Source organism: Sminthopsis crassicaudata, chromosome 3, assembly GCF_048593235.1.
Source record: "Sminthopsis crassicaudata isolate SCR6 chromosome 3, ASM4859323v1, whole genome shotgun sequence".
Lineage (NCBI taxonomy): Eukaryota > Metazoa > Chordata > Mammalia > Dasyuromorphia > Dasyuridae > Sminthopsis > Sminthopsis crassicaudata.
In genome coordinates, this window is record NC_133619.1 from 64,304,132 (window position 1) to 64,327,130 (window position 22,999).

The 22,999-nt window shown below is 45.5% G+C and overlaps 1 protein-coding gene across 1 annotated transcript in view; it reads left to right on the forward strand.

The window, feature by feature from the left end:
* Positions 1-22,999, forward strand: part of TNS1 (tensin 1) — a 229,240-nt gene that overhangs the window by 164,698 nt on the left and 41,543 nt on the right. Inside the window, 5 exon segments of the mRNA XM_074298731.1 lie at positions 8,969-9,861; positions 9,863-9,898; positions 9,900-9,959; positions 9,961-10,355; positions 10,357-10,538. Coding sequence (XP_074154832.1) covers positions 8,969-9,861; positions 9,863-9,898; positions 9,900-9,959; positions 9,961-10,355; positions 10,357-10,538 — 1,566 coding nt within the window.

Sequence of the window (22,999 nt, forward strand, 5' to 3'; positions counted from 1 at the left end):
TCAGATGAAAGGGGAGACATCCACCAAGAACCAGGAATTGAATGTGTGTTCTCTAAGGACAGAAAGGCTTTTGTGTCTTAGCTGCTAATTCAGGACCTCTCTCAAAATACTTATTTGTTGAATTGATTCCTGATCTCTAGGGTTAATATATTTTGATTCTTGGCCACTTTGGACTGACACCTATGATGGTAATATTCTCTGTGTCTTATGGGAGGGAGCCTTGGCAGGTCAAGTCACACATAAATCAGCTGGAGATTTTCTCTGACATTTCATCCCAAGGGAATACTTCACCTCTGTGTCAGTGCTATTGGACAAGTGTCTCTGCAAGTGACCCTTGCTGTGGAGGACAGTCTTGATTTTCCTTATCAATAATAGTACAGAAGCATAGCATAGCAGATGGGGTGGTGACGTCGGCCTTGGAGTCCTTGGAGATTCCTCAACATGGTGAGAGACCCTGGCCAGTCTGGACTGAGCAATGAACTATCCTGCCTAGGCTAGTGGGAAGAAAATGGCTCTGGAAGGTCCTTCTAATCTTAGAATTCTGATTTGATGACTGGTAAATCCCAATTAAGAACCTCTTTTTGTTAGATAACTCATATCTCCGAGACATTTTCTCTGGTGCTGTTTATTCTCCCCTGGGTCTGGGTGACATTGGCTAGCTAATCTACTTAGCCAGAGTTCTCTCCCTATATTACCCTTTCTGGATTCCTTCCTTGGGTCCAGCTGTCTAAAAGGAGGTGTGGTTCTAGTGGAGAGAGAATAGGCATCTGAGGGGGACCCTGGGCAAACCACTGACCTCTCTGGACTCTGTTACAGAGCTTCATTGGAAGGGAGAGTTTCTGCGCGCTAGAATTCACTATACCACTGAACTCCCAGGTCAAGTCCAAGTCCCTGTTTCTGATAAATATGTTATCCTACTGTGGGAGAAACAGGGAGAGATAGTGACATGAAGGCAAAGAGCAGGCAGGCTTATGGGGGAAGAAGGGAAATCATTGGGTTCTCTGTGAAGATAAAGGAATCTCTGAATAGAAGAAAGCTCCTCCTGACCCCCATCTGTCTGGGCTGCCTGGCTGGAGGCAGGGGAAGATACCATGCTGCACCCTGTAAATGTTTAATGTCCAGAGTTCATTATCCATGGGAGTTAGGAAGGAAGTGAAGCACAAGGAGGACTATTTTACCAAAGGAAATGTGGCACTCATCAGGGTTAGCCAGAGGCTCAGGCTTCTCCAAACAGCTGGCAGAAATATAGTTCAAGAACTGAGATCCATAGTCCAGACTATGACTTCTGACACTTTTCCCCCCTTTCTCCTATAAATCGTCCTCCCATTCACTTCAATTCAATTCAGAACGTTTATTAAGCTCCTACTCCTTGACTGGCCCAGTGCCAGGTGCTGCAGTCACAGAGACAAAACAGGAAAGTGTCCTGTCCCCGTGAAAGAGTCCTACCCCATGGAAATCTTATCCACTCATTGTTCTCTTGGGCTGTTTTCTTCTGACATTCCATCAGTCAGTATAGCTAGAAAGTATATTTATAAAGCTAACTGTGTGCCAGGGAATGGCCTTTACCCCTGAAATTCCATATCAGGGGCTGCTGTGAGTGATTGCTAGATTCATTCACTTGTGGGTTTTAATTCCTCTTTTTTCTTCTCTTGTCTTTTCCTTTCTCACTCTCCCGTATCTCTCTGTCTCTCTCTTCATTACTTTCTCTTATCCTCTCTCTTCCGTTCTCCCTTCATGTACTGCCAGTAGGTTGTTCCGGCTTCTTGTGGTTATAGCAAATGGCTCTTAATGTGACTGTGGTGGAAGGGGTGGAGTGGGATGCAAGGATGCGACTGTTCTCCTTTCATCTTGTAAGCGGAAGAGTAGGGTGGGTCAATAGATCTTACAGACAGACTGACCTTAGCTCTGGTGGAAGGAAGGGAAAGGAGAGGAATGGATTGTCTCTGTTGAGTTGTTCAGATCTCCCACGTGGTGAGTGGGAGAGGATAATAGGACGATACTACTGTGTTAGGGGCTATCTCTCCTACCTCTTTTTCTTAGAGATTGCTTCCCATAGCAAGTTTAAGAAATTAGAAGGAAATGAAAAAAGAATATCGTGTGATGCTGGTCTGATACTCTGTGGACTATCATTAGAGAATACTTTTCAAAATGGAAGGAGATTGGGTGTTTTAAGTCACATTCTCAGCTCAGTTGCCTAAATAGCTAAAAAGAAATCTGTTAGGGTGGGGTCCAAATTGTTCAATCTACAATAAGAGAAACTGAGGCAGAGCTTTGAGCCAATAGCACTTTATTAAAGAGTCCTTTGCCCTTGCTAATGATGTGGACATCACACCTTCCTCACGATCTGAGATAGCCCCTTCCTTAAAGTCTTAGTTTTGTAATACGAGATACCTAGATGATACAGAGGAGGCAAAGTAAATACAGTCTCATTAGTTGATACTCTTATATTTTACATTGCAGGAGACTCTTCAGCTTATGCTTGTAATAGATTAGTTGGTAAGGAATCTAAATATGGACAGAACTGATGATCTTTCATTAACCCTATGTTAGACAAGATGGGGAATAGATTCACAGGCAGCTCCTGATATGGTCACCCATTGGTTAAGTACTCATAGAACCAGTTGGCCAAGTGCCATAGGGCTGTTTCCCTAGCAAGGGGGTGACAAGGATGGAGATACAATTCAAAAATAACCAGAGGACTTTCCATACCATAAATAACCCCCGACCACACTGGACTTGGTGCTTTACTCATTAGGCTTTGGTTAAGCAAGGGGATTCACTAGATTGACTATCTCAGGAGGCAAGTACCATGGTAACAATCACTGCTCCTATAGAATTAAACCTAACTGAATAATATAAATTGGAAATAAACTAGGCGTCTAAAATAATCATTTCCCCCATTAGGAGGTATTGGATGAAATACTCAGAGTGAGTTTTCTGAGAAGGACATTGAAAACCTAGATTTGTCCAGAGGACGGTGACCAGGATGTTGAAGATTATGGAAATCTCATCTTAAAAAAATGTTTGAGAAAACTATAGAAGAGACGATTTACATCTTAGATAATCTAGTCCCAGAGAAAAGAGATGATACATATCTCCCTTTTTTCCTAGGAGAGGTGGTGGGGACTATAGGTGTATGATTGTGCATAAAAGTCAGGTACCTTTTTTCTTTGTTTTAAGGGAAGGGTCACTGAGTAGAAGGAGGAGTGGGGGGATATTCATGAATGGCTATGATATGAAAACAAAAGACCTCAATAAAACTTTTTTTTTTTTTTTTTAAAGAGAGAAGATAGAAGGAAATATAACTTACAGAATGTTTGAAGGAAGGCAGTAGATGTTGTTTAAGTCAGTAGGATAAAACTAGGAAGGAGCTCTTGGTAGACTTATAAGGGGAGGTAGATGTTAATTCTTTATAAGGAAGAACTTTGGGCACAATTATCATTGGAAGCTTCCTGTCACAAGAAGTGATGAGACCAATTGACAAGCATTTATTAAAGCTCCCCTATGTGCCAGACACAATTTTAAGTATGAGGACAGATCTACAAATAATGAAGAAATCTCTGCCCTCAGGGAAGGCACATATTCTATCTGGGGAACAACAAACAATTTACTGTCTAGTTGTATACAGAATAAATATAAAGAGAATGAATTCAAAGGAGTTAAGTACATGGTGGTTAGGGAAGGAAGGAGAGTCTGGCATTAGCAGTTGGGGAGAATCAGGAAAGGTTTCTTGCATAATAAGATGATGTTTCAAATACTCTGAAGGAATAGAAGGATTCAGTAGACAAAAGTAAGAAGGGAGTAAATTCCACATATGAGAGATGGTTAGTGCAAAGACATGAAGAAGGGAGTGTTCTGTGTGAAAAGTAAGAGAGAATGACACTTTGGCTGGATCAGGAAGTAGGTGGAGGGGAGTCAAGAATAAGGGAAGATAAAGTTGTGAAAGACTTTAAAGTCAAACAGAAAGCTTTTTAGTGGCAAGTCCCTTACCTTCCTTTGTCTTCAAAATGAAGGGTTTTGATTCTCTGCTTTCCGAGGTCCCTTTTACTTCTAAATCTTTGATCCAGTACTAGTAATAGGGAGCCAGTTTATTAAATGTATATCTGAAGGGAAGTTGACACCATAAGACCCAAGCTTGATTTAGACATAGATTGGGAATAAACCAGTAGAGAGAAGTTGAAAATTACAGAGAGAAAGAGAATGACTCAGGATTCCATCTGCTGGAGAAAATGTAACGGGATAGGATTTTCTAACATGTAGGTGAGTTGATGGTAAGAAAAGGGCCACCTAATCGTCAAAGGGTGAGGAAGAGGAGAGAGTAGGATGGGTGATATCAAGAGGTTTTGAGATGGAAAGCTCATAATGGTCAATTTTCTCAGGAAGTAAGAGGCTTAGCCATGGATGACCATCTGCCAAGGCTCTGAAGGAAGTAGACTCCAACATTGAGAAGGAAGTTTGGGTCTGTTAGACTTAGAATATATGTATGATTTTATTCCCTGTTCTTTGGGAGTAACTAACTTTCTAGAAAAAAGGAAGACTCCGATTATTTCATATACTAACCAGTTCAAACTTTATAGGATCATAAGATTTAGGGCTAAAGGGGAACTTCCCTTCTGAATCACTTTCTTATGAGGAAAAGGTTTGAACACCCACTCCCCCACCCTAGTGTCACATATGTGACTAGACTTGTCTTGGGAAAGGAGGATATGTTACAGGAGAACAGAAACACCCCTGGTAGCTGGCTGTATAGATGACAGAGCTAGAAGTACGGTTTTCCAGGTGACCAGCCTATGAGTTCCTGCCTGTTTTGATTTACTTGCAGTCTTGAACAATACCATTTCCAACTAGAGTAAAAAGAAAACTACTTTTTGTGTTTATTCATTTCAGTAAAGAGTAGCTGGGACCCCTCCTTCTATCCTCTTGTGACAAATGAGCCAGAAATATGGTGCTCTGGGTTTTGTTTTGTTTGGCTAGTGGTCTGTCTGATCTGGGATGACTAGTTGGGTTCTAATTTTGGGCAACAACCTATGCTTCATTTCGTTGTTTACTAAATATTTTTATATCAGAATGTATTAGGGATGATAAAAATCATATATCCAGAGCTAGAAGGGTCAGGAGAGGCTATTTCTTCTTCTCACATAATTTACGCCTCTGAAATGAAGAAGGCCCATGGAAGTTCTATGTCCAAGATAGGAATCTCCATGTAATTTGGCTCTCAATTCTTGGACTCCAGAACCTGTGTTCTTTCCATTGGACCTTGCTGCTTCCTAGTTTGTCAAGTTTATAGTAGCAATACCTTGATTCTAGTCAGATCCACTGTTCCAGGCAATTTCTACTTATTCTTTGAGCCTCAGCCCAAATACCATCCTCACAATTCCTCCACGAGGAAAATCTTCTCTTCCCCATACTCTCTGTGAACTCTTACTACATTCTGCTTTGTACTGTATTTTATACTATGGATGACCATCTACCAAGGCTCTGAAGGAAGGGACTCCAGAATTGAGAAGGAAGCTTGGGTCTGTTAGACTTAGAATATATATGATTTTATATCCTCATTCCTTAGGAGTAATTATACTAGAAAAAAGAAAGACTCAGATTATTTCAGATACTAACTTCATAGGATCATAAGATTTAGGGTCAAAGAGGACTTTTCTTTCTCCTGGTTATTAGATTGCAAGTTGTGGACAGTTTCCAGAGGAGGTTGACTAAATAGTAAGGATCACACGGGGAACTAGAGATGTTTAACAGAGGCAGGGAGAAGGAGGGAGGAAGAGTGTGTGTGTAAGGGGACAGTGGTTGTGATAAATATCTTTAGGAGTTATTTGAGGGATTTCATATGGAGAGAGAGCAAGCTTCTGCTTGGTGGGGCAGGAGGATGGAAAAGTAGCAGTAATGGTTGGAAGTTATAGATAAGCAGATTTGGACTCAGATGGGGATCGTAGGATTATAAATGGAAAGAATCAAGGGGCCATCTAGCCTAAGTCCCTTATTGAGGAAGCTGAGACCTAGAGATACAAAGTGATTTGTCCAAGATCACAGAGTAAGTATCAGAAGTGGGATTTGAACCACTGCCTCCAGAGACAGAGCTCTTCTAGCTGTGAGATTGTCTCAGCTCTCCATATTTCTGCAGCAGCATCTTATAATTGTAAGTGTTCAGGAAATTTTAATTAAATTTCAGTTTCAAAGTGACCGAACAACCAGGCCCCAGAAAGGCTGAGTGTGTCTTCCCATCTGTTTATATCTAGATACTCCACGGCTTGGGGCAGGAAATGCCTTTCAAACCCTGATCTTGCTCATGGAGTTGGTCTAGGGTGATTTGGGGGGCTGGAGTCAGCTTAGCACAATGCTCAATGAGTGTTTATTGACTTTATTGCCTGACTGGTTGCTAGAAGGGTCCCCAGAGCAGTGAATGTCAGGAAAACTCCAGAGAGACTTTGGAGCAGAGGGAGGATGATGTAAAGGAAGTGGCTTCTCTAAGTCCAGCCTCAGTCTTTTGGAGAAAAGTCTGTGGCACTGGACGTGATTGAACGACAGAGGTAGAAGGTCCCTGAGCACTTTGAGAATTGGCTCCTGGGTGCCTTTGTATGTGGGTGGCTATGTGACTGGTAGCCTTGGAGTCCTGTTTCACTCTACTGCATTATCTCTAGTGATATACTTTAGTTGATCTGTGGCGGACGCCCGCACGTGTGTGTGAGGATGTTTCTGTTCTGTGGTTGCCTAATCATTTGGTTTGGCTGTGTGTGTGTGAGTGTGAGTGTATGTGTATTTCGGGACAAGCACTTGTGCCCTGTGGCTCGGTCGTTTGTATTTCTAGTTCTCTCAGGTCTCTAGTCAGTTTTTATGTTTGAGGGTTTCTGATGGGGTATTGGTAGTTGTCTCCATTTCGGTTGCACACCTGTCCCCAGCTTTGAGAGGACTTCTACCCATAGGTTCACATATCTAGAGCTGGAGGGAACCTCCAAGATTTTCTAGTTCAGTCCTCTTAGAGATGAAATAATTTGGATCCAGAGAAGGGATGATATTTGTTCACAAGGTCACACTGAGAGTCAATGGTAGATCCAGGATTTGTGTGTGTTTATGACAAAGAGACAAAGCAGGGAAGGAGAGGTAGACAGACAGACAGAGAAAGGTGGGAGCAGGAAGGGGAGAGAGAGACATACGAACAGAAAGACAGATTGCCTGGTGTCTTGGTTGGGGTTTAGGAGAAACCCTTCCTTCTTTTGCCAGCCTGGGGACGAGGGGGAAAGTGTAAGGGGGGGATAGAACATATGTGTATATGAGAGAGACAGAGACACACAAAGAGAGATAGAGACAGATAGAGAGAGAGAGAGAGAGAGAGAGAGAGAGAGAGAGAGAGAGAGAGAGAGAGAGAGAGAGACAGAGACAGAGAAGAGAAGAGAAGAGAAGAGAAGAGATATGGATAGAAGTGATGGGGGGCAGGGCCGGTGACTGGGGAGTGTGAAGTCACCAAGTTCCTTTGGGCGGGGAAAGTTCTTAGTCCCTGAGTCAGAGGGCTGGCCCCAAGCCCCTCAGAACTCACTTTTTCCTTCCAGAGAAACTGTTGCTCCTGGGAGGGTATACTGAGCAAATCTGGGAGCAGTCCCAGGGCCACCCCAGGGCCCTCAGAGCAGTCCCCAGCCCTGAGAACTGAGTTCATCCTCTCTCTGGGTTGTCCTCCCTGAAGTGGGGCTGGGCTGAGCATTTCCTGCTGCCTTGGTGGGTTGGATCTTTTTTACAGGATGGATGAATTTTTTTTTCTTGAATGATTTTCCTCCCCTCCTTTTCCCCACTCTCCTCCCTTCCCTCCCATCCTCTCTCTCTGCCTTTCCCTCTTTGTCTCCGTCTCTCCCTGTCATGCATGCACATGGCATCCAACGTGCTTTCAATGAAAGGTTCTTAGACTCTCCTCTTACATCTTAGTGTGAATTTTAGTTTCTCTACAATCTCTCCTTTGTGCCTTTGCCTTTTAAGCCTCATCTCTAACCGTGAAACGACAGCCTATGTTGTCTTGGCGAAGACATTTCAGGTGGCGGGCATTCTGGGGCAGGGCGGACTTGCAGTTGCTTACTTAGGAAGCTAATTGATCACTTGGCCACTGCCTCCATGTGGGAGTTTTGATGAAGGCCCAGGAGATGCAGATTATTCTCCCTGTGTCCTCCCGCTCCATCTCCCCCTCCATCTCCATCTCCCCCTCCCTCCTCATCTCTCCCTCCATCTCCATCTCCCCCTCCCTCCTCATCTCCCCCTCCATCTCCATCTCCCCCTCCCTCCTCATCTCCCCCTCCATCTCCATCTCCCCCTCCCTCCTCATCTCCCCCTCCATCTCCATCTCCCCCTCCCTCCTCATCTCCCCCTCCATCTCCATCTCCCCCTCCCTCCTCATCTCCCCCTCCATCTCCATCTCCCCCTCCCTCCTCATCTCCCCCTCCATCTCCATCTCCCCCTCCCTCCTCATCTCCCCCTCCATCTCCATCTCCCCCTCCCGCTCCATTCCGCCCTCCATCTCCCCCTCCCTCCTCATCTCCCCCTCCCTCCTCATCTCCCCCTCCCTCCTCATCTCCCCCTCCCTCCTCATCTCCCCCTCCCTCCTCATCTCCCCTTCCATCTCCATCTCCCCCTCCCGCTCCATCTCCCCCTCCCTCCTCATCTCCCCCTCCCTCCTCATCTCCCCCTCCCGCTCCATCTCCCCCTCCCTCCTCATCTCCCCCTCCCGCTCCATCTCCCCCTCCCTCCTCATCTCCCCCTCCCTCCTCATCTCCCCCTCCCTCCTCATCTCTCCCTCCCGCTCCATCTCCCCCTCCCTCCTCATCTCCCCCTCCCTCCTCATCTCCCCCTCCCGCTCCATCTCTCGGCACTTAAGTCGCTAGGTTTCTCGGCCGTGAGTTGGCTGATGAGGGCTCTTAGCTCCCCCGGGGTGAGAGGTAGAAAGCCCGCGGCTCACTGCTCTGCTCTCCCTGTTCTTCCGCAGAGGTGGTGGGACACACGCAAGGCCCGCTGGACGGGAGCCTCTATGCCAAAGTGAAGAAGAAGGACTCCCTGCACGGCAGCACAGGTGCGGTCAACGCCATCCGCCCCACCCTCTCCGCCACCCCCAACCACGTAGAGCACACCCTGTCAGTGAGCAGCGACTCAGGGAACTCCACCGCGTCCACTAAGACCGACAAGACCGATGAGCCGGGCCCCCCCAATGCACCCGTGTCCTTGAGCCCGGAGGAGAAGCGGGAGCTGGAGAGGCTGCTGAGCGGCTTTGGCCTGGAGCGGGACAAGCAGGGCCCCATGTACCACAGCCGACACCATCTCTCCCGCCAGCACGGGGGACCCGCCGCCCCCTCCTCCGGGCGCCACGTTGTCCCCGCCCAGGTCCACGTCAACGGCGGGACCCTGACCTCTGAGCGGGAGACAGACATTCTGGACGATGAGCTGCCCAACCAGGACGGGCACAGCGTGGGCAGCCTGGGCACGCTGTCCTCCCTGGATGGGGTCACCAACACCAGCGAGGGGGGCTACCCTGAGGCCGTGTCCCCGCTGACCAACGGCCTGGACAAGCCGTACCCAGCCGAGCCCATGGTGAATGGCGGCAGCTACCCCTTCGAAGCCCACGGCCGGGCTCCCCTGGCGCAGATGGTCCACGGGGCCCCCATGCGACCCTCGTTCTCAGCGCAGGAAGGCCTCTCCGGGTACCAGCGGGAGAGCCCGAACCTGGGATGGCAGCAGGCGGTGACTAACCCCCACTACGGCTACGACGTCAATGGGATGTTCCGCTCTCAGTCCTTTCCAGAAGCCGAGCCTCTGTTGCCCCAGGCTCCAGCCCGAGGTGGGAGCAGTCGAGAAGCGGTACAGCGGGGACTGAATTCCTGGCAGCAGCAGCCAGCAGCAGCAGCAGCAGCAGCACCCTCGCCCCACCTCCACGCCAGCAGGAGAGAGCTCTCCTAGAGAGCCACTCCCCCAGAAGGCCCAGTCCCCCAGCCTCACATGGAGGCTTCAGCCTCTGGCCTCCCCGAGTTCCCCAGGGCAGCCTCCCAGAAGGAGATCGAGCAGTCCATCGAAGCCCTCAACATGCTGATGCTTGACCTGGACCCTGCCTCATCCGGCTCTCCCCTGCACAAATCCCAGAGTGTCCCTGGGGCCTGGCCAGGGGCCTCTCCCCTTGCCTCCCAGCCTCCTCCTGGCCTTTCCCATCAGTCCCAGCCTCTGACCCAGTCAAGATCTGGCTACATCTCCAGGGGACATCTCCAGGGAACACCCGAACCAGCTGCCCGCACCTCCTTAGAGTCTGCTTCACCTGGGAGGTCTTACTCTCCCTATGATTACCAGCCATCTTCAGCTGTATCCAGTTACCAGCCTAGAAGTCCAGCCCTCTTCTTCTTCTGCTTTCCCAGCTTCCTCAAGCCCGCCAGGATCTCGCCAGCCCCCAGCCACTCTCCCTGGTCTCACACCTCAACCTCAGCTCCTCACAAAGGAGACGGGCTCAGATCCATCCCGGACCCCCGAGGAAGAGCCCTTGAATCTGGAGGGGCTGGTGGCCCACAGGGTGGCAGGTAAGAACCCGAGGGACCAGTCCCTTTCTCTTAGACCCCCTTGAGTTCTTGAGTGATCTGAATGGAGGAGGAAGGGGGAAGGGAACAAAGGGGAGCCTTCGGGAGGCCTTCTATGGTGCCTGTTCTTTTCCATGGTGCACTGCGGCTGTAGCCATCTCCACACTTCTGCTCAAGGGCCTGGGACAGAGGTGAGAGCTGGTAAGGAGATGGTTCAGGTTTTTCCATCCAATTGGGATTAGGATTAAAAGAATTGTTAAAGTGTACCAGAAGGTAATTTCTTCCAACCCTTTAGGGGTTCTTAATCTGGGTTCCACAGTCCATGGAAATATTATTTCAGGGGGTCTATGAACTTGAATGAGGAAAAAAATGCATTTTTGTTTTTATGAAATTGAGCATTTCTTTCAGTTATGAATATAGGTAACCAATAGTGTTCTGAGACTTCACTAGACTGCCAAAGGGATCCATAACACAAATAAGTATTAAGAACCTTTTGTCTGCTGTATGTAGCTTGGGCTGTCTCTTGGGTAAGATAGTGGACTAAACTGCTTAAGAGACACCAATCAGCATTCATCCCATGTCATCCCTGTTCCCAGATTCCATTAGAGAAAGGATATATTTTCTTGGAGGAACGAGAAAAAAAATAAGATGCTAGGACCAAGGGGAGAAACTTTTTTTTTTTTTTTTTTTTTTTTTTAGTAAAGATATATTTCCACACTTTTAGGGTAGCATAAGGAAGAATTGTCACATGAAACTTGCCTGATCATTTATAGAACCAGAACTCTGGAAGGGACCTCAGAGAAGTGAACATTTAGTCCAACTGACCTCTTTTACAGAAACTGATACTCCCCACCCCAGGTGAAATTTGCCCAAGATCACACAGTGAGTTGCAGAACCAGTATCCAGACTGAGACCCACTGATTCCAAAGCCTGTGCTCTTTCCATTGGACTGGAATTAGCTTTTTGTAGGGTAGTTGTGATTATTCCTCCTCTTGACCCCTTCCTGAAGCATCTACTGGTTGTAAACCCTTGTTGCAATTGTTTTTAAGTAGGATCTAAAGTCTGGAGGTGATCTGAAGAATTTTGAAGCAAGATTAGGGATTAGGTCAGATCCCTCAGCTGACTAGGGACCATGGAAATTTCAGAAAGAAGTTATCTGAGCAGAGAAATTCAACTCCCTATAGAGGAAACTGAGTCATTGTGCCCACTGCATAGAGAACAGACTATACCTCTTCCCTTTATGTGGCCAAGGCAAATGGAGAGAACTGGGGAAATGGGAGGGGTTCCTGATGGGATTTGCTGCCTGAGTACAAAAAAAAAGCTAAGTAGGAACTCAGCTCCATGAATTCAGCCCAGTCTCAGGAAGCTGAATTGGCCCCAACACTCTGCCCTTCACCAGGTAGAGCTGGCTTATAGACAGAGAGCCAGCTCTCTTTGTAGTCAGGAGAACTTAATTTAATTCTGTGGGCTTCCAAGGAGTACCATAGCTCTCCCTTTCCCCGTCTGTATAATGGGTACATTCCTATCACAGGAGATTGCCTATTCCTTTTGTATTAGTGGACCTCAATCCCCTCACACTTCAAGCTGGTTCCTTTCACTGCTTCCAAGCAGTATTCCTTGCCCCAAGAAGATATCTTGAAGATCTCTGGGGAAATACATATAGACTTAGACTATAGTATTTTTGGGAAACCAGTATTCATCCAAATCAGATGACACTTGTTGGGGCTGAGGAAATTGCCTGGCCAGAGACTGAAATGTCTTCTGATCCTAGAGGTCTGTCTGATTCTACATTTATCCTAAAGCTGGGGAGCTGATCTAAATAGAGGATGCAGGTATGATTAGATGCTAGACTCTTACCCATTCTAGGGTTGGCACCTCACAGCTTAGGCTGTACCTAGAAAGACAAAATAGGTAACATAGAGAAGAGGAGATGAGATTGAAGTAGGGTAAGATCAAGAGCTAACTTGGGCAAGGAGAGGAAGTACCCCATCCTCGGAACCTTGGAGGAGATGGGAGAAGATGCAGGAAAGTTTTGACTTGTGGAAGAGAGGAGCTGTGGGAACTCGGGATGGATGGTTGCCATGGCTCGGTAAAACAGGAGGTGAAGTCATCAGCTTAGATGAGAGAAGCGATGAAGATAGAGTCAAGTGCTTTAGGAATGAGGAAGAGGTTTTGTTGAGCTATTATTGGAAGTGTGATAGAAAGTCAATAAGAGAATAAAAGAATTGCTTTATGCAGTGAAGGTTTAGTCTATGTTAGATTGCAGAAATATACAATGAAACCCAGTCTTTTTTTTTTTTTTGGTTCTATTCCTCCTTCCTTTCCATCTCTGGAAGTAGGGAAGGTCTCAGTATATCTTGAGGAGTGGGAACTTTTTCACTTGATAATAAAAATAACAAACACTTATATTGCAATTTAAACTTTGCAAAGTGATTTAAACATATTATGTCATTTCAGCCCTGTGAGGTAGGGGCGGCAATTATTATCTCCATTTTATAAATGAGGAAACTGATAGGGAAAGAAAATAACGTGACTTGCCCAGAGTCACACAGCTAGTGTGTTTGGGGCAGGATTAGAACTACTCTATCTGCTTCCAGACCAAAACATTGTGTGTGTGTGTGTGTGTGTGTGTGTGTGTGTGTGTGTGTGTGTGTGCGTGTGCGTGCGCACGCACATGCATGCCAGGGGGCTTCATTTTTCCAGGTTGCTATCAGTGAAAAAAAATATCATCCTAAAGAGTAAAAAACTGGATGGGAGGAGGTCATAGTTTCTATGGCCAAAGACCCATGCCAGGGAATTCCTTTTTTTGGCATTTTTGATGCCCTTAAGCCATTTCCTCCCATCTTTGAGCTTGGAGACCCCCTTCGAGTAGAGAAATGGGAAAACTATTTGAAGGTAGGAGGACGAGGTTCAAATTTTATCTTGCCATTTTTTACCCAGGTGATCTTGGCAAGTTTCTTGTGCCTCAGCTTAACACCTATAAAAGGGGAAATAATCATTACATTAACAATATTGTTGTGAAGAAACTCCTTTGTTAACCTAAAATTAAACCTTAAACCAGCTTTTCTCTGGGGTTTAAACACAAGCTTTCCTAGGAGCCAGCCATAGTTCACAGGCTGATGTCTTCCAGTCTCTGGTGGGGTGTTGTCCCTTGAATATGTGACCCCATATTCTATCACTATCACCCCTGCTCTTCAGGGGCCAAGTCTCCCCTACCTTCTCAGTCCTCTGGCTCCCTTAGACTTGGCAGAAAAGTTGTAATGGAAAGGAAGGGCATCTGGCTGGCACACAGTGTCCCCCTTCTCATTCACTCCTCAGCTGACCTGAGGACAAGATTTGTGGAGGGGGTAGCTATTTCTGGTCCTGTAAGTGCTATAAATCTCTTTGGTTTTCAACCAGGCACGAGTGGAATTTCTTACATCATTGGTTCCTAGTGCCATGACTTCCTCTGAAGCCATAGATGGAGACTGGCCATCATGAACTAGAATATAGAGTAGAGAGATGTGTTTGGAAGGAAGAAATCAGGGAAAGAAGTCCTAGATGGGGAGAGGAATATGAACAAAGGCATGATGGTAGGGGGAGCCCTGGACTTGGGGGAAACGGTGAGGAGTCTGATAGAGCTGCAGCCTAGCTGGTACTTGTAAGATAATTTTTGGCAAGAATGCTGGAAAAGTTGTGAACATATGTACAGAATATGTATATTGTGGAGACAGCAGGAAATTGTTCATTTGTGAGTGGGAAAGGTTTAGAACTGTGATTAAAGCTGCACTTTAGGAAGATGAGTCTACAGGTGTGAAGGATAGGGAAAGCCTGGGGATATTTGGGAGCAAGGAAGGAAAGCTGATTTAAGCAAAGTGATTTAAATATATTCTTTCATTTCAGTCCTGTGAGGGGCAGTCAGAGAAGAAGGAGATCCAGGCTAGTGCATTGTCACAAGTAAACTCATGGAGAAGAGACTAGATAGAAAAGCCAAAGAAAATGAAAACTGGGAGAAAGCCGTTGGATCTGGCTTAGAGATCCCTTGATAGCTCTGAGAAGGTGATTTCAGTAAGGTGATGGCATAGAAGCCAGATTTGAGGGGTCAAGGAGTAAGTGGGTAATGAGTGAGCTAATGTAGACTGCTCTTTTAAGGAAGACTCTTTTAGGAAGTTTAGGTGTTAATGAGAAGAAAAAACCGATCATTTGAGGGGCTTCCAAGTCCTTTTTTGAAGGTAGAGGAGACTCTAGGTTGGTAGAGGGATAGGAAGGAGGAAAAGATGGAAGAGGCACATTGCATATCTGTGTAGACAGACTGAAGTATAACTTCTCCAGGCATGGACAATGTGCCTTTCAATTTCACTTTTTTTTTGGCTGCTGTACCACACTCTTGACTCACATTCAACTTGTGGTTTAGTAAAACCTGAAGATTTTTTTTTCAAAGGATGCTGTCTAGCTATATCATTCTCATCTTTTCCTTGGGAAAATTGACTTTTTAAACCCAAGCATAATACTTTTCATATTAATTTTCCTCTTATTAGATTAAATCCAACATTTTAGTCTGTCATAATCTTTTTGGACCCTAACTCTGTCATCCAATATGTTAGCTAGCTATTCTCGTTGGTATAGTCTGGAAATTTGATGTGTACCAGCCAGGCTTTTATTTATTGGTAGCAAGGTTAGACAGCACAGACCTTGTGGTCATCCACTAATGACCTCTTTCCAAGTAGTCATTAGAATCTTAGTGGACACTGTTTGGATTCATCTTTTCAATTAGTTCTGAATCCACCTAACTGTTCTATTGTGTAATATAATCTGTTTATCTAATCCCCAGGAATAGCATTGAAAACTCTGTCAGTGCTTTGATGAAATTTGGTAAGCTGTAGCTTCTGAATTTCCATGAATTAATAAATGAATGAATGCAAAACATTTATAAAATATTTTCTGTGTTCTAGGCTCTTTGCTAAGAATCGAGGATATAAATATTTTTAACAAGAGACGATGTCTGTCTACATGGAACTTATATTTAAAAAAAAACGAGACAGATGAGGCATGATTAGGAAAGGGAATTTTGTTCTGGGAAGATGAAAAGTGTGTGTGTGTGTGTGTGTGTGTGTGTGTGTGTGTGTGTGTGTGGATATGTATGGATAGGAAGTTATTCAGTCAAAAGTACTTATCATGTGCCAGACATTAAACAGGTACAGATGTAAAGAAAGATAATCCCTTGCCTTTAGGAAGGTTATATTCTAATGGGAAGAGGGAAACAATACAAAAGAAAGCTGAAAATCTGGAGGTGTGGGAGAGGGAACAAAGGTACCTGGTGCCAAAGTGTGATAAAGGAAGGAGAAAATATATCCAAGAGAGGAAGGAAGCATGGCTGACCTGGGTTCTAGGAGAGAAATGCAGATGAGATGAGAGAGACAGAGACATAAATAGAAAGACAGAGACACAGAAAGAGAGAGACAAAGAGACAGAGAGAGACAGAGAAAGAGAGAGAGTATGAGTGCCAGCACAGACTCTCCCCGATATTGGGTGATCCAGTAGGGATTTAGCATGATCCCTTGAGCACAGTAAATCCTCCATAGATGTTTGTTGAATTGAAAGTACTTGCTGATTCAACAGGAGATGAAGAAAAGGTTGCCAGGCTATAGTGAGGACACTGCTGAGGTTAAGTAGCAAGAATTTCTAATAGTCACAGACAATATGGTTTCATCTCTTTCTCTGCTGATAGTTGGGATCCTTGGAACAGGAGGGGAAGCAGCGGCTGGTGGAGAGTGCCCAGTGGCAGGGCTTTGTAAGGCAGCCATATTGGAAAGTCAAGGACATGAGGGGTTCTGGGCATTAACAAATTCTTCATGGAAATGCAGAGCCTTTTACAGTAGAAAGGAATGTGAAACCTGAGTGGGGATAATAGACTAAGAAAATGTGGAGGGATCAAGGAATTGGAGGTCAAACTGAAAGAGTTCAGTAGGAGTGAAGGCATGGCAGAAGCAGAGATTTCTGTCAGAGGGAAGGGGCTCTGGGTTCAAAGACCAATCTCTTCTGCAACAGTTCAGGCTCGTTGCTTTTGTATTCTTAGAGGGGAAAGATGTATTCATTCACTCATTTATTCAGTGATGAGGCAGCAAAGCAAAGTGGAAAGGTGGTCAGCCTTAGAGTGAGGAAAACCAAGTTCAAGTTTCATTCCTTGGATATGCTGGCTGTGTGGCCCTGGGCAAGAACTTGAGCTCTCAATGCCCTAGTTAACCCTAAAGCTCTGAATGGCAGAGTATTTACTCATTTGCATGAGACAGCTGTCTAGAGCAGAGTTCCCTTCATTAATGAAATCACAAATAGCCATACTGTACTTACATACTTTGCTAGACATTGTGGTAGCGGCAGAGGGAGTGAATAAATAAAAATAAATAAAACAGTTCTTAGAACTTAGAATTTCCTTTTGAGAAAATAAAATTAAGTATTACAGGTACTTTGCCCATCCCTTTCCTTCTCTCAGGAGGAACTCAGAAAAAGAGGAGTTGGGGAAACAAACTATTCTTTATTTTGGGAAGGGTCCTCTCTGTGCTTCCTTTATGACCAGGTGGGAATGGACCCCAGAGTTCTCAGATTTCTTGGCAGACAAGAGGAAGAATGATCCTCTTCAGAATAGAGGCCCTGGATGCTTCCTCCCTCTCTGCCATCCCATCTTCCCATCTAAGGCTGAATCCCTGGCTCAGACTTTCAACTAATGTTTATTTTCTTTTTGTTTTGTTTTGCTCCTTCTCCTTCATTCTCTGTGTGTCCCATGTGTGTCCCGTCTGTCTCCTTGGTCACTGGTGGGATGTCCTTCTTTCTCCACTTCACTCTGTTCTCCCTCCCTTCCCCTTTATTTTCCCCTTTTGGGGAACAGCATACAACGCCAAACTCCAGAGTATCAAGAAGAGTGTCATATCCTTCCATTCTCCTCTCCACCGGCAGAGATCTTCTTCCCTCTCTGGTTGGTGCACTCCCCCATACTCCCTTCCTCACTTCTCCTTTGTTCTTTTCCTCTCAACTTTTTTTTCTCATATCTTCCCTTCTCTTTCTTAATTCTCTCCATTCATCTCCTTTATTTCTGTCTTTTTTCTCTCACATATTCTTTCTTTTTCTGTTTTCTTTTTCTTCTTTCCTTCTCCCTCTCTCCTTTTTGTTCACACCTCTCTTTCCTCCATCTTTTCTTTCTATCCTTTCTATTTCTTTTCTTCCTTTCCTCTCTCTCCTTCAATATCTCTCTATTTCTATCTCCCTTTTTCCTTCCTCTCTCCCTCTTCCTCCTTTTTCTCTCTCTTTCCCTCTTCCTTTTTCTTTCTCTCCCTCCCCTTCTCTTTCTTTCTTTCTTCCCTTCCCTCTATCTTTCTCATTCTCTCTTCTTCTTTCTAACTCTTCCTTTCCCTCTCCTGCTTCCTTTTCCTGATCTCCTCTCCCCACCATCTGCATGTCTGAATGCTCTTTTCTTTTGCATGGACAAAAGCTTAATGCTTTTTACCTTGGTCTTGGCTGCTGAGGTGAGGTCTGAAAAGCAGACTTGAAACTCTGTATCTTTGGAGAATGAGGGTTTCTTGTACCCAGGTGGTAGACACCTGCCTTCATCATAGAAGGAATCCTAGGTAATGTTTTCTAAACTTAGCACTCTACTGGTGTAGGAAGAGCTATAGAGCTTAAGCGCTTGGTGGGACACCATGCTAAAGAGGTGCATGGGACATCTGGGAAGGAAGATTAAGATGGCACCAGTGGTACTAATAATTTTGTCAATATGGGAATATTCTCTGGGCCAAAATGGAGACTTTCCCCCTGCCCCATGGAATTTCTCTCAATTGTACTCATTGATCTTGGCATTCTTTATATCAGTCTAACTTTAGGGAAACCCAGTGTAGAATCTGGTATGCCCCATGCATTGTCAATTAAATTATCTGGGGGACAGATAAGCTTTTCAGTTGATTATTTGGGTCATTTATTCCTCCTACTCTTTCTTAAACTAAACCTATCAGAGGGTCATCTCCAGTTGTCCTGATCTGTACTGGCCATAGACCCAGATGGCTCTGGAGGGGAAAAATGAGGCAGGTGACCTTGCCCAGCCTTCCTCACTTAAATTCTGTTCACTTGCCTGTCATGGCTTTACCTCCCTGAAGTCATGGTCCTTTTTGAGAGCAGAGGACAAACAACAAACTCATCCTTTTGTCTGTTTCCTGATGATCTAAGCCTGGAAGGTCAGGGAAAATGATGACCATTCTATAATGAGAAAATATTTGGTTTGGGAAGAATTTGAAGCAGTTGGTTAAAAATGGTCTTTTAAGATCCAGAGCAGTTCATTGCCTATGAACAAGGGAGAATTGGCTCTCAAAGACGAGTTTTTTCCTCCCTCACTTGCCACTCTCTCCTCTCTGTCTGGTAGTGTGTGATTCAGGGCAGTCTGGGTAAGACTGTCCCTGGTCCTAGAAAGAGCATGGCTTGGCCTTAGGAGCTGCTGGTGTGATTGCCACTTGCTTTCTGACTTCCTAGCCCAGCAGGTTTTGCATCAAGAGACTTCTCACCTGTGGACCTGCAAGGATGGAGCTATAACCTCAAGCCCTAGAGATGAGGAATCCAGACTTTTGGAAACATGAATGCTGGAATGAAGAGTGGGGTTTGTGGGAGTGGATGGGTAGCTGGAGGAAAGGGTTGGGGGGAGGAGGGTAGTCTCTTAAGGATATTGGGGACAAAGAAGCTAAATTATTTTGGATAAATATGAGTATTTTTATATGTAGATGTTGTAGCCTTTTCTCCAGTTCCAACCCTCAACTCCATTTTTGCCCAGGGCATTCTAGTATATTTGTAAAGGCTCAAGGGAACCATTCACCCAAACAAGGGACCATCTTGGAGATTGGCTGCTGTCATAGTTGGGGATTACTCCAGAAAGGTTATAGTCTAGAAATCAGGTCATCTTTGTTACCTAAAGGTTTCTATTGCCTATGTAAGTCATTTAATCTCTCTGCACCTCAGTTTCCTTATCTGTAAAATGAGGGGGTGGGATGAGGTAGTTTGAGAGTTTTTCCCATTTTTAGTTCTGTGATCCTACGTTTCTAATGTGTCCCTCCCAAGACACTCTTGAACCCCATCTCTTCCAAAGAAAATTGCCCTTGCCACCCTTTAGAGAGTAAGCATGGAACAGTGGAAAGAATTGTAGACTGAAATGGAAGGGATTGGGGTTCTCCTCTCAGCTCTGTTGCTGTTGTTTAATTAGGAAAGCCACAAGACTACTCTGTACTTCAGATTTTTCATCTGAAAATTGGGGGTGTATGATAATTTTCTATCTTTTCCCCCACCATTCCAGGGATTATGGGGAAGGTCAAATGAGATCATTTAAACAAAAGCACCTGTACTCTAAAGTACTCTAAAGTAGTGATAAAACCACGAGAGACCTTTAAAATTTTTTTAAACTAATTTGCTATTGTGGGTCCAACCCATTTCTTCCAATTCTCTCCTTAGCATAGGACGTCCAGTCATTCTTTTTATAAAAGAGAACTTTTGCCTTTTTCCCCCCCAAAACAAATTATTTGACCCCCTTTCCCCTTTCTTCTTAATGTTCCACTGTGGCTCTGTCCCCCATTCCTGGGAGGATACTGAGAGCTTGGTCTCTGAGGGAGTCTCAGTGACCCCATTAAAAACCTTACTCCCGCTTCCTGTTGTGTGTGTGTGTTAGAGAGTAGAGACCAACAGATGCAGAGAAAGTCAGAGAGGGAACACAGAGGGCTAGACAAATAGGGGTCAAAGGCAATGAGATTGGGGAAGTAATCCTGTTGGTACTACGGGTTGCTCTCAGGAACCATGTGAAAGGGTGATGTTCCCCATTTGGCTCTCATAGTGTGGATGGACACAGTCTTTCCACCCTTGGCTGAGAAACAATAGCACTCTCTTTTTTCCTCTCTGCTTTGCCTGCCCTCCCCCCTCTCCTTCTTCCATCCCTCCCTATGGAGAAAGAAAAGGGAGAGAGAAAGAGAGAGAGAGGGGACATGGCTCTTTGGGCACCCTGGGGCTGAGTTGGGTTTGCCAAGAGGGACAACAGTGAGACACTGTGTGCGAGGAATGCAAGATGTGCCTGGCTGGCCATTGATGCCATGTGGGGATCTGGAGGGGGAGGGATTTGGCCCCGTGGGAGTGGAATGTAGGGTCTTCCCTGATCTTGCTTTTGGGAAGAACCCAGCACTATTGAGGCACTGCCTTGGATTCCCTCAGCCCTTCAGAGGCCATTCCTTTTGTTTCCAGTTAGGACTTGTCCCCTTCCCCTGTCCCAGGAAGATAGAGGCTTAGAACAGTGAGGAAACAAGAGGAGGAAAAGCTGTATTGTAGCCTTCTTCAATTGTCATTTCTAATGTCCCACATCTTCAGAACTTGGGGAGTTCTTGTTTTCTAGCCCAGTGATCACAGTTACTATTAGCAGATCAGTGGGAAAATTTGCTTTATGAGGTGGCCAGAGAATGCTCAAGGAAAACCAAGGTGGGCCGCTTCTGCCTTAGAGCCCCAAATCCAGGAAACTGAGTTCAGGCTTATTTTCAAGGGCAAATACCCAACCCCCAAGCAGAGGAGCTAAATGCTGAGTTGAAAACTAGCGGGAAATATGCCATAAAGGGGGCACAGGAGGGTAGAGAGGGTGAGGGGAATGAGCCTGGCTCTAATGCATTTCTTTTTAACCTTGGACTTGAACTGTAGCTCCAAACCCTGCTAGCCTTCCCTGATTGGGTCTCCTTTGTCACAATTATTATTAGAAAATCAATGGGAGCGTCTGTTTTACTCTGATGCTTCTGCCAGGAATGAAACCGGTGACGGCACTCTAGACCGCTGGGGAGTTATTGGGGGCAGGGGAATGAGAATAATGGAGGGGGGAGGACGGCTCTCAGACAACTCTCCGAGACTGGGTTTTCAGGATAGTTTTAGTGCTGGTTAAAGGGGTTTCCTCAGTAGTCACAGGTCCAGTTAAGAAAAAAGAAAAAAATCTTGCAGTGCTCCTCTCATATTCAGGTGGATCTTCGATCTTACTGATTCAGGTAAGCAGCACATCCACAGCCGCCAACTGCCAGTCACCCTCAAGATTTGCAGAGGGAGAGATCTGGTCCATCCACCATTCTGGGGGTTCTTATTTGCTTTCTCTTAACTAATGTGGGTACCAGGGGAACATTCCAAGAAGCTCATCTTCTCTCCTCATCAGCCTGTAATATCTCCATGACCGTTTGTGCTCCTATCTATCATCGAAGTTATTCCTTGGTTATGTGTCATGACCTGCTTACCCACTATGCACTTAGCGTTGACTTCTGGGATAGGTTCATTTCTTTTTAGCTGTTGGGAGGCAGGGATGCCTTGCTGCTCTCTAGCAAGACCTTCAGTGTCAGTGATGAAAAGATTGGGATCAGTAAAGAGGTTTTTCCCCCCCAAGTAGTGGGGGGAAGTAGTGGTATAGTCCATTTAACTTCTCCCAGGTGCTGTTATATTTATGATCTTATTTGATTCTCATAAGCACACTGACAATAGATAAGCCAGCCTAATTTTTACCGATGAAGAAAATAGAAAGAGAAATTAAATGACTTGCCTACTAAAGGCACACAGCTAGGAAGCAGTGGGGGAATTAAGACCATAGGGCTGGTCACCTGCTTCCCAGTTCTGTGCTCTTTGCCCGGATGCTTTAGAAGTCGGGGCTGCTATCCAGCTGCCAAACATACCCAAGATGTGGCACATAATCCATTTGCATGTTCGTTATTTAATGGCAAAATGCATTGAAATAGACCATGTTCTCAGGGCCCTCTGTACCCCCCCACCTCTGTGTGTAAGAGACTGTGTGTGTGCACACGTGTGCTCCAGTGCATGCACATGCTTCCCTCTGAACTTGGCACCTGGTAGTCTCTGCTGTGCGTGACAAGCTGGGAAGAGAGGTCTTCCAGCTTGTTTCTGATGGCAGCCCTCACATCTGGCATCTGGTGGGATATATAAATCACCTAGCTGATGGTGCAGAAGGTAATTCTGACTGGATGAATTCTGCCTGTGCTCATTAGTGCGTTCCTGGGAGCATCAATCTCTGAGTAAGTGTGTGTGCGAGAGAGAGAGAGACAGAGACAGACAGACAGAAACAGAGAGAGGCAGAGACAGAGAGACAGACAGAGACACAGACAGAGAGACATCATGGGACAACTGTTCTTACGATGAAGCCGGTAAGATCTACTGACTCAGACTTAGGAGTCAGGATACTGGCATTTCATTGCCATTGTGGTTCTTATTTCCTAGGTGACTTCAAGCAGGTTATGTTACTTAATAAGCTTTTGTTTCTCTTCTCTGACTATAAGGAGCAGAGAGATAGGTTAAAGATTCTTGGAATAATCCTGATCCAGGACCTCTTTCCTGGAAGCAGGGAATGGGTCGGATACCCTTTGAACATGCTGTGACGGTCCGGTCCCCAAGAAGAAAGGTTCCTAGGGTTCTTTGAGTCAGCTCCATGAGGCAACATTTCC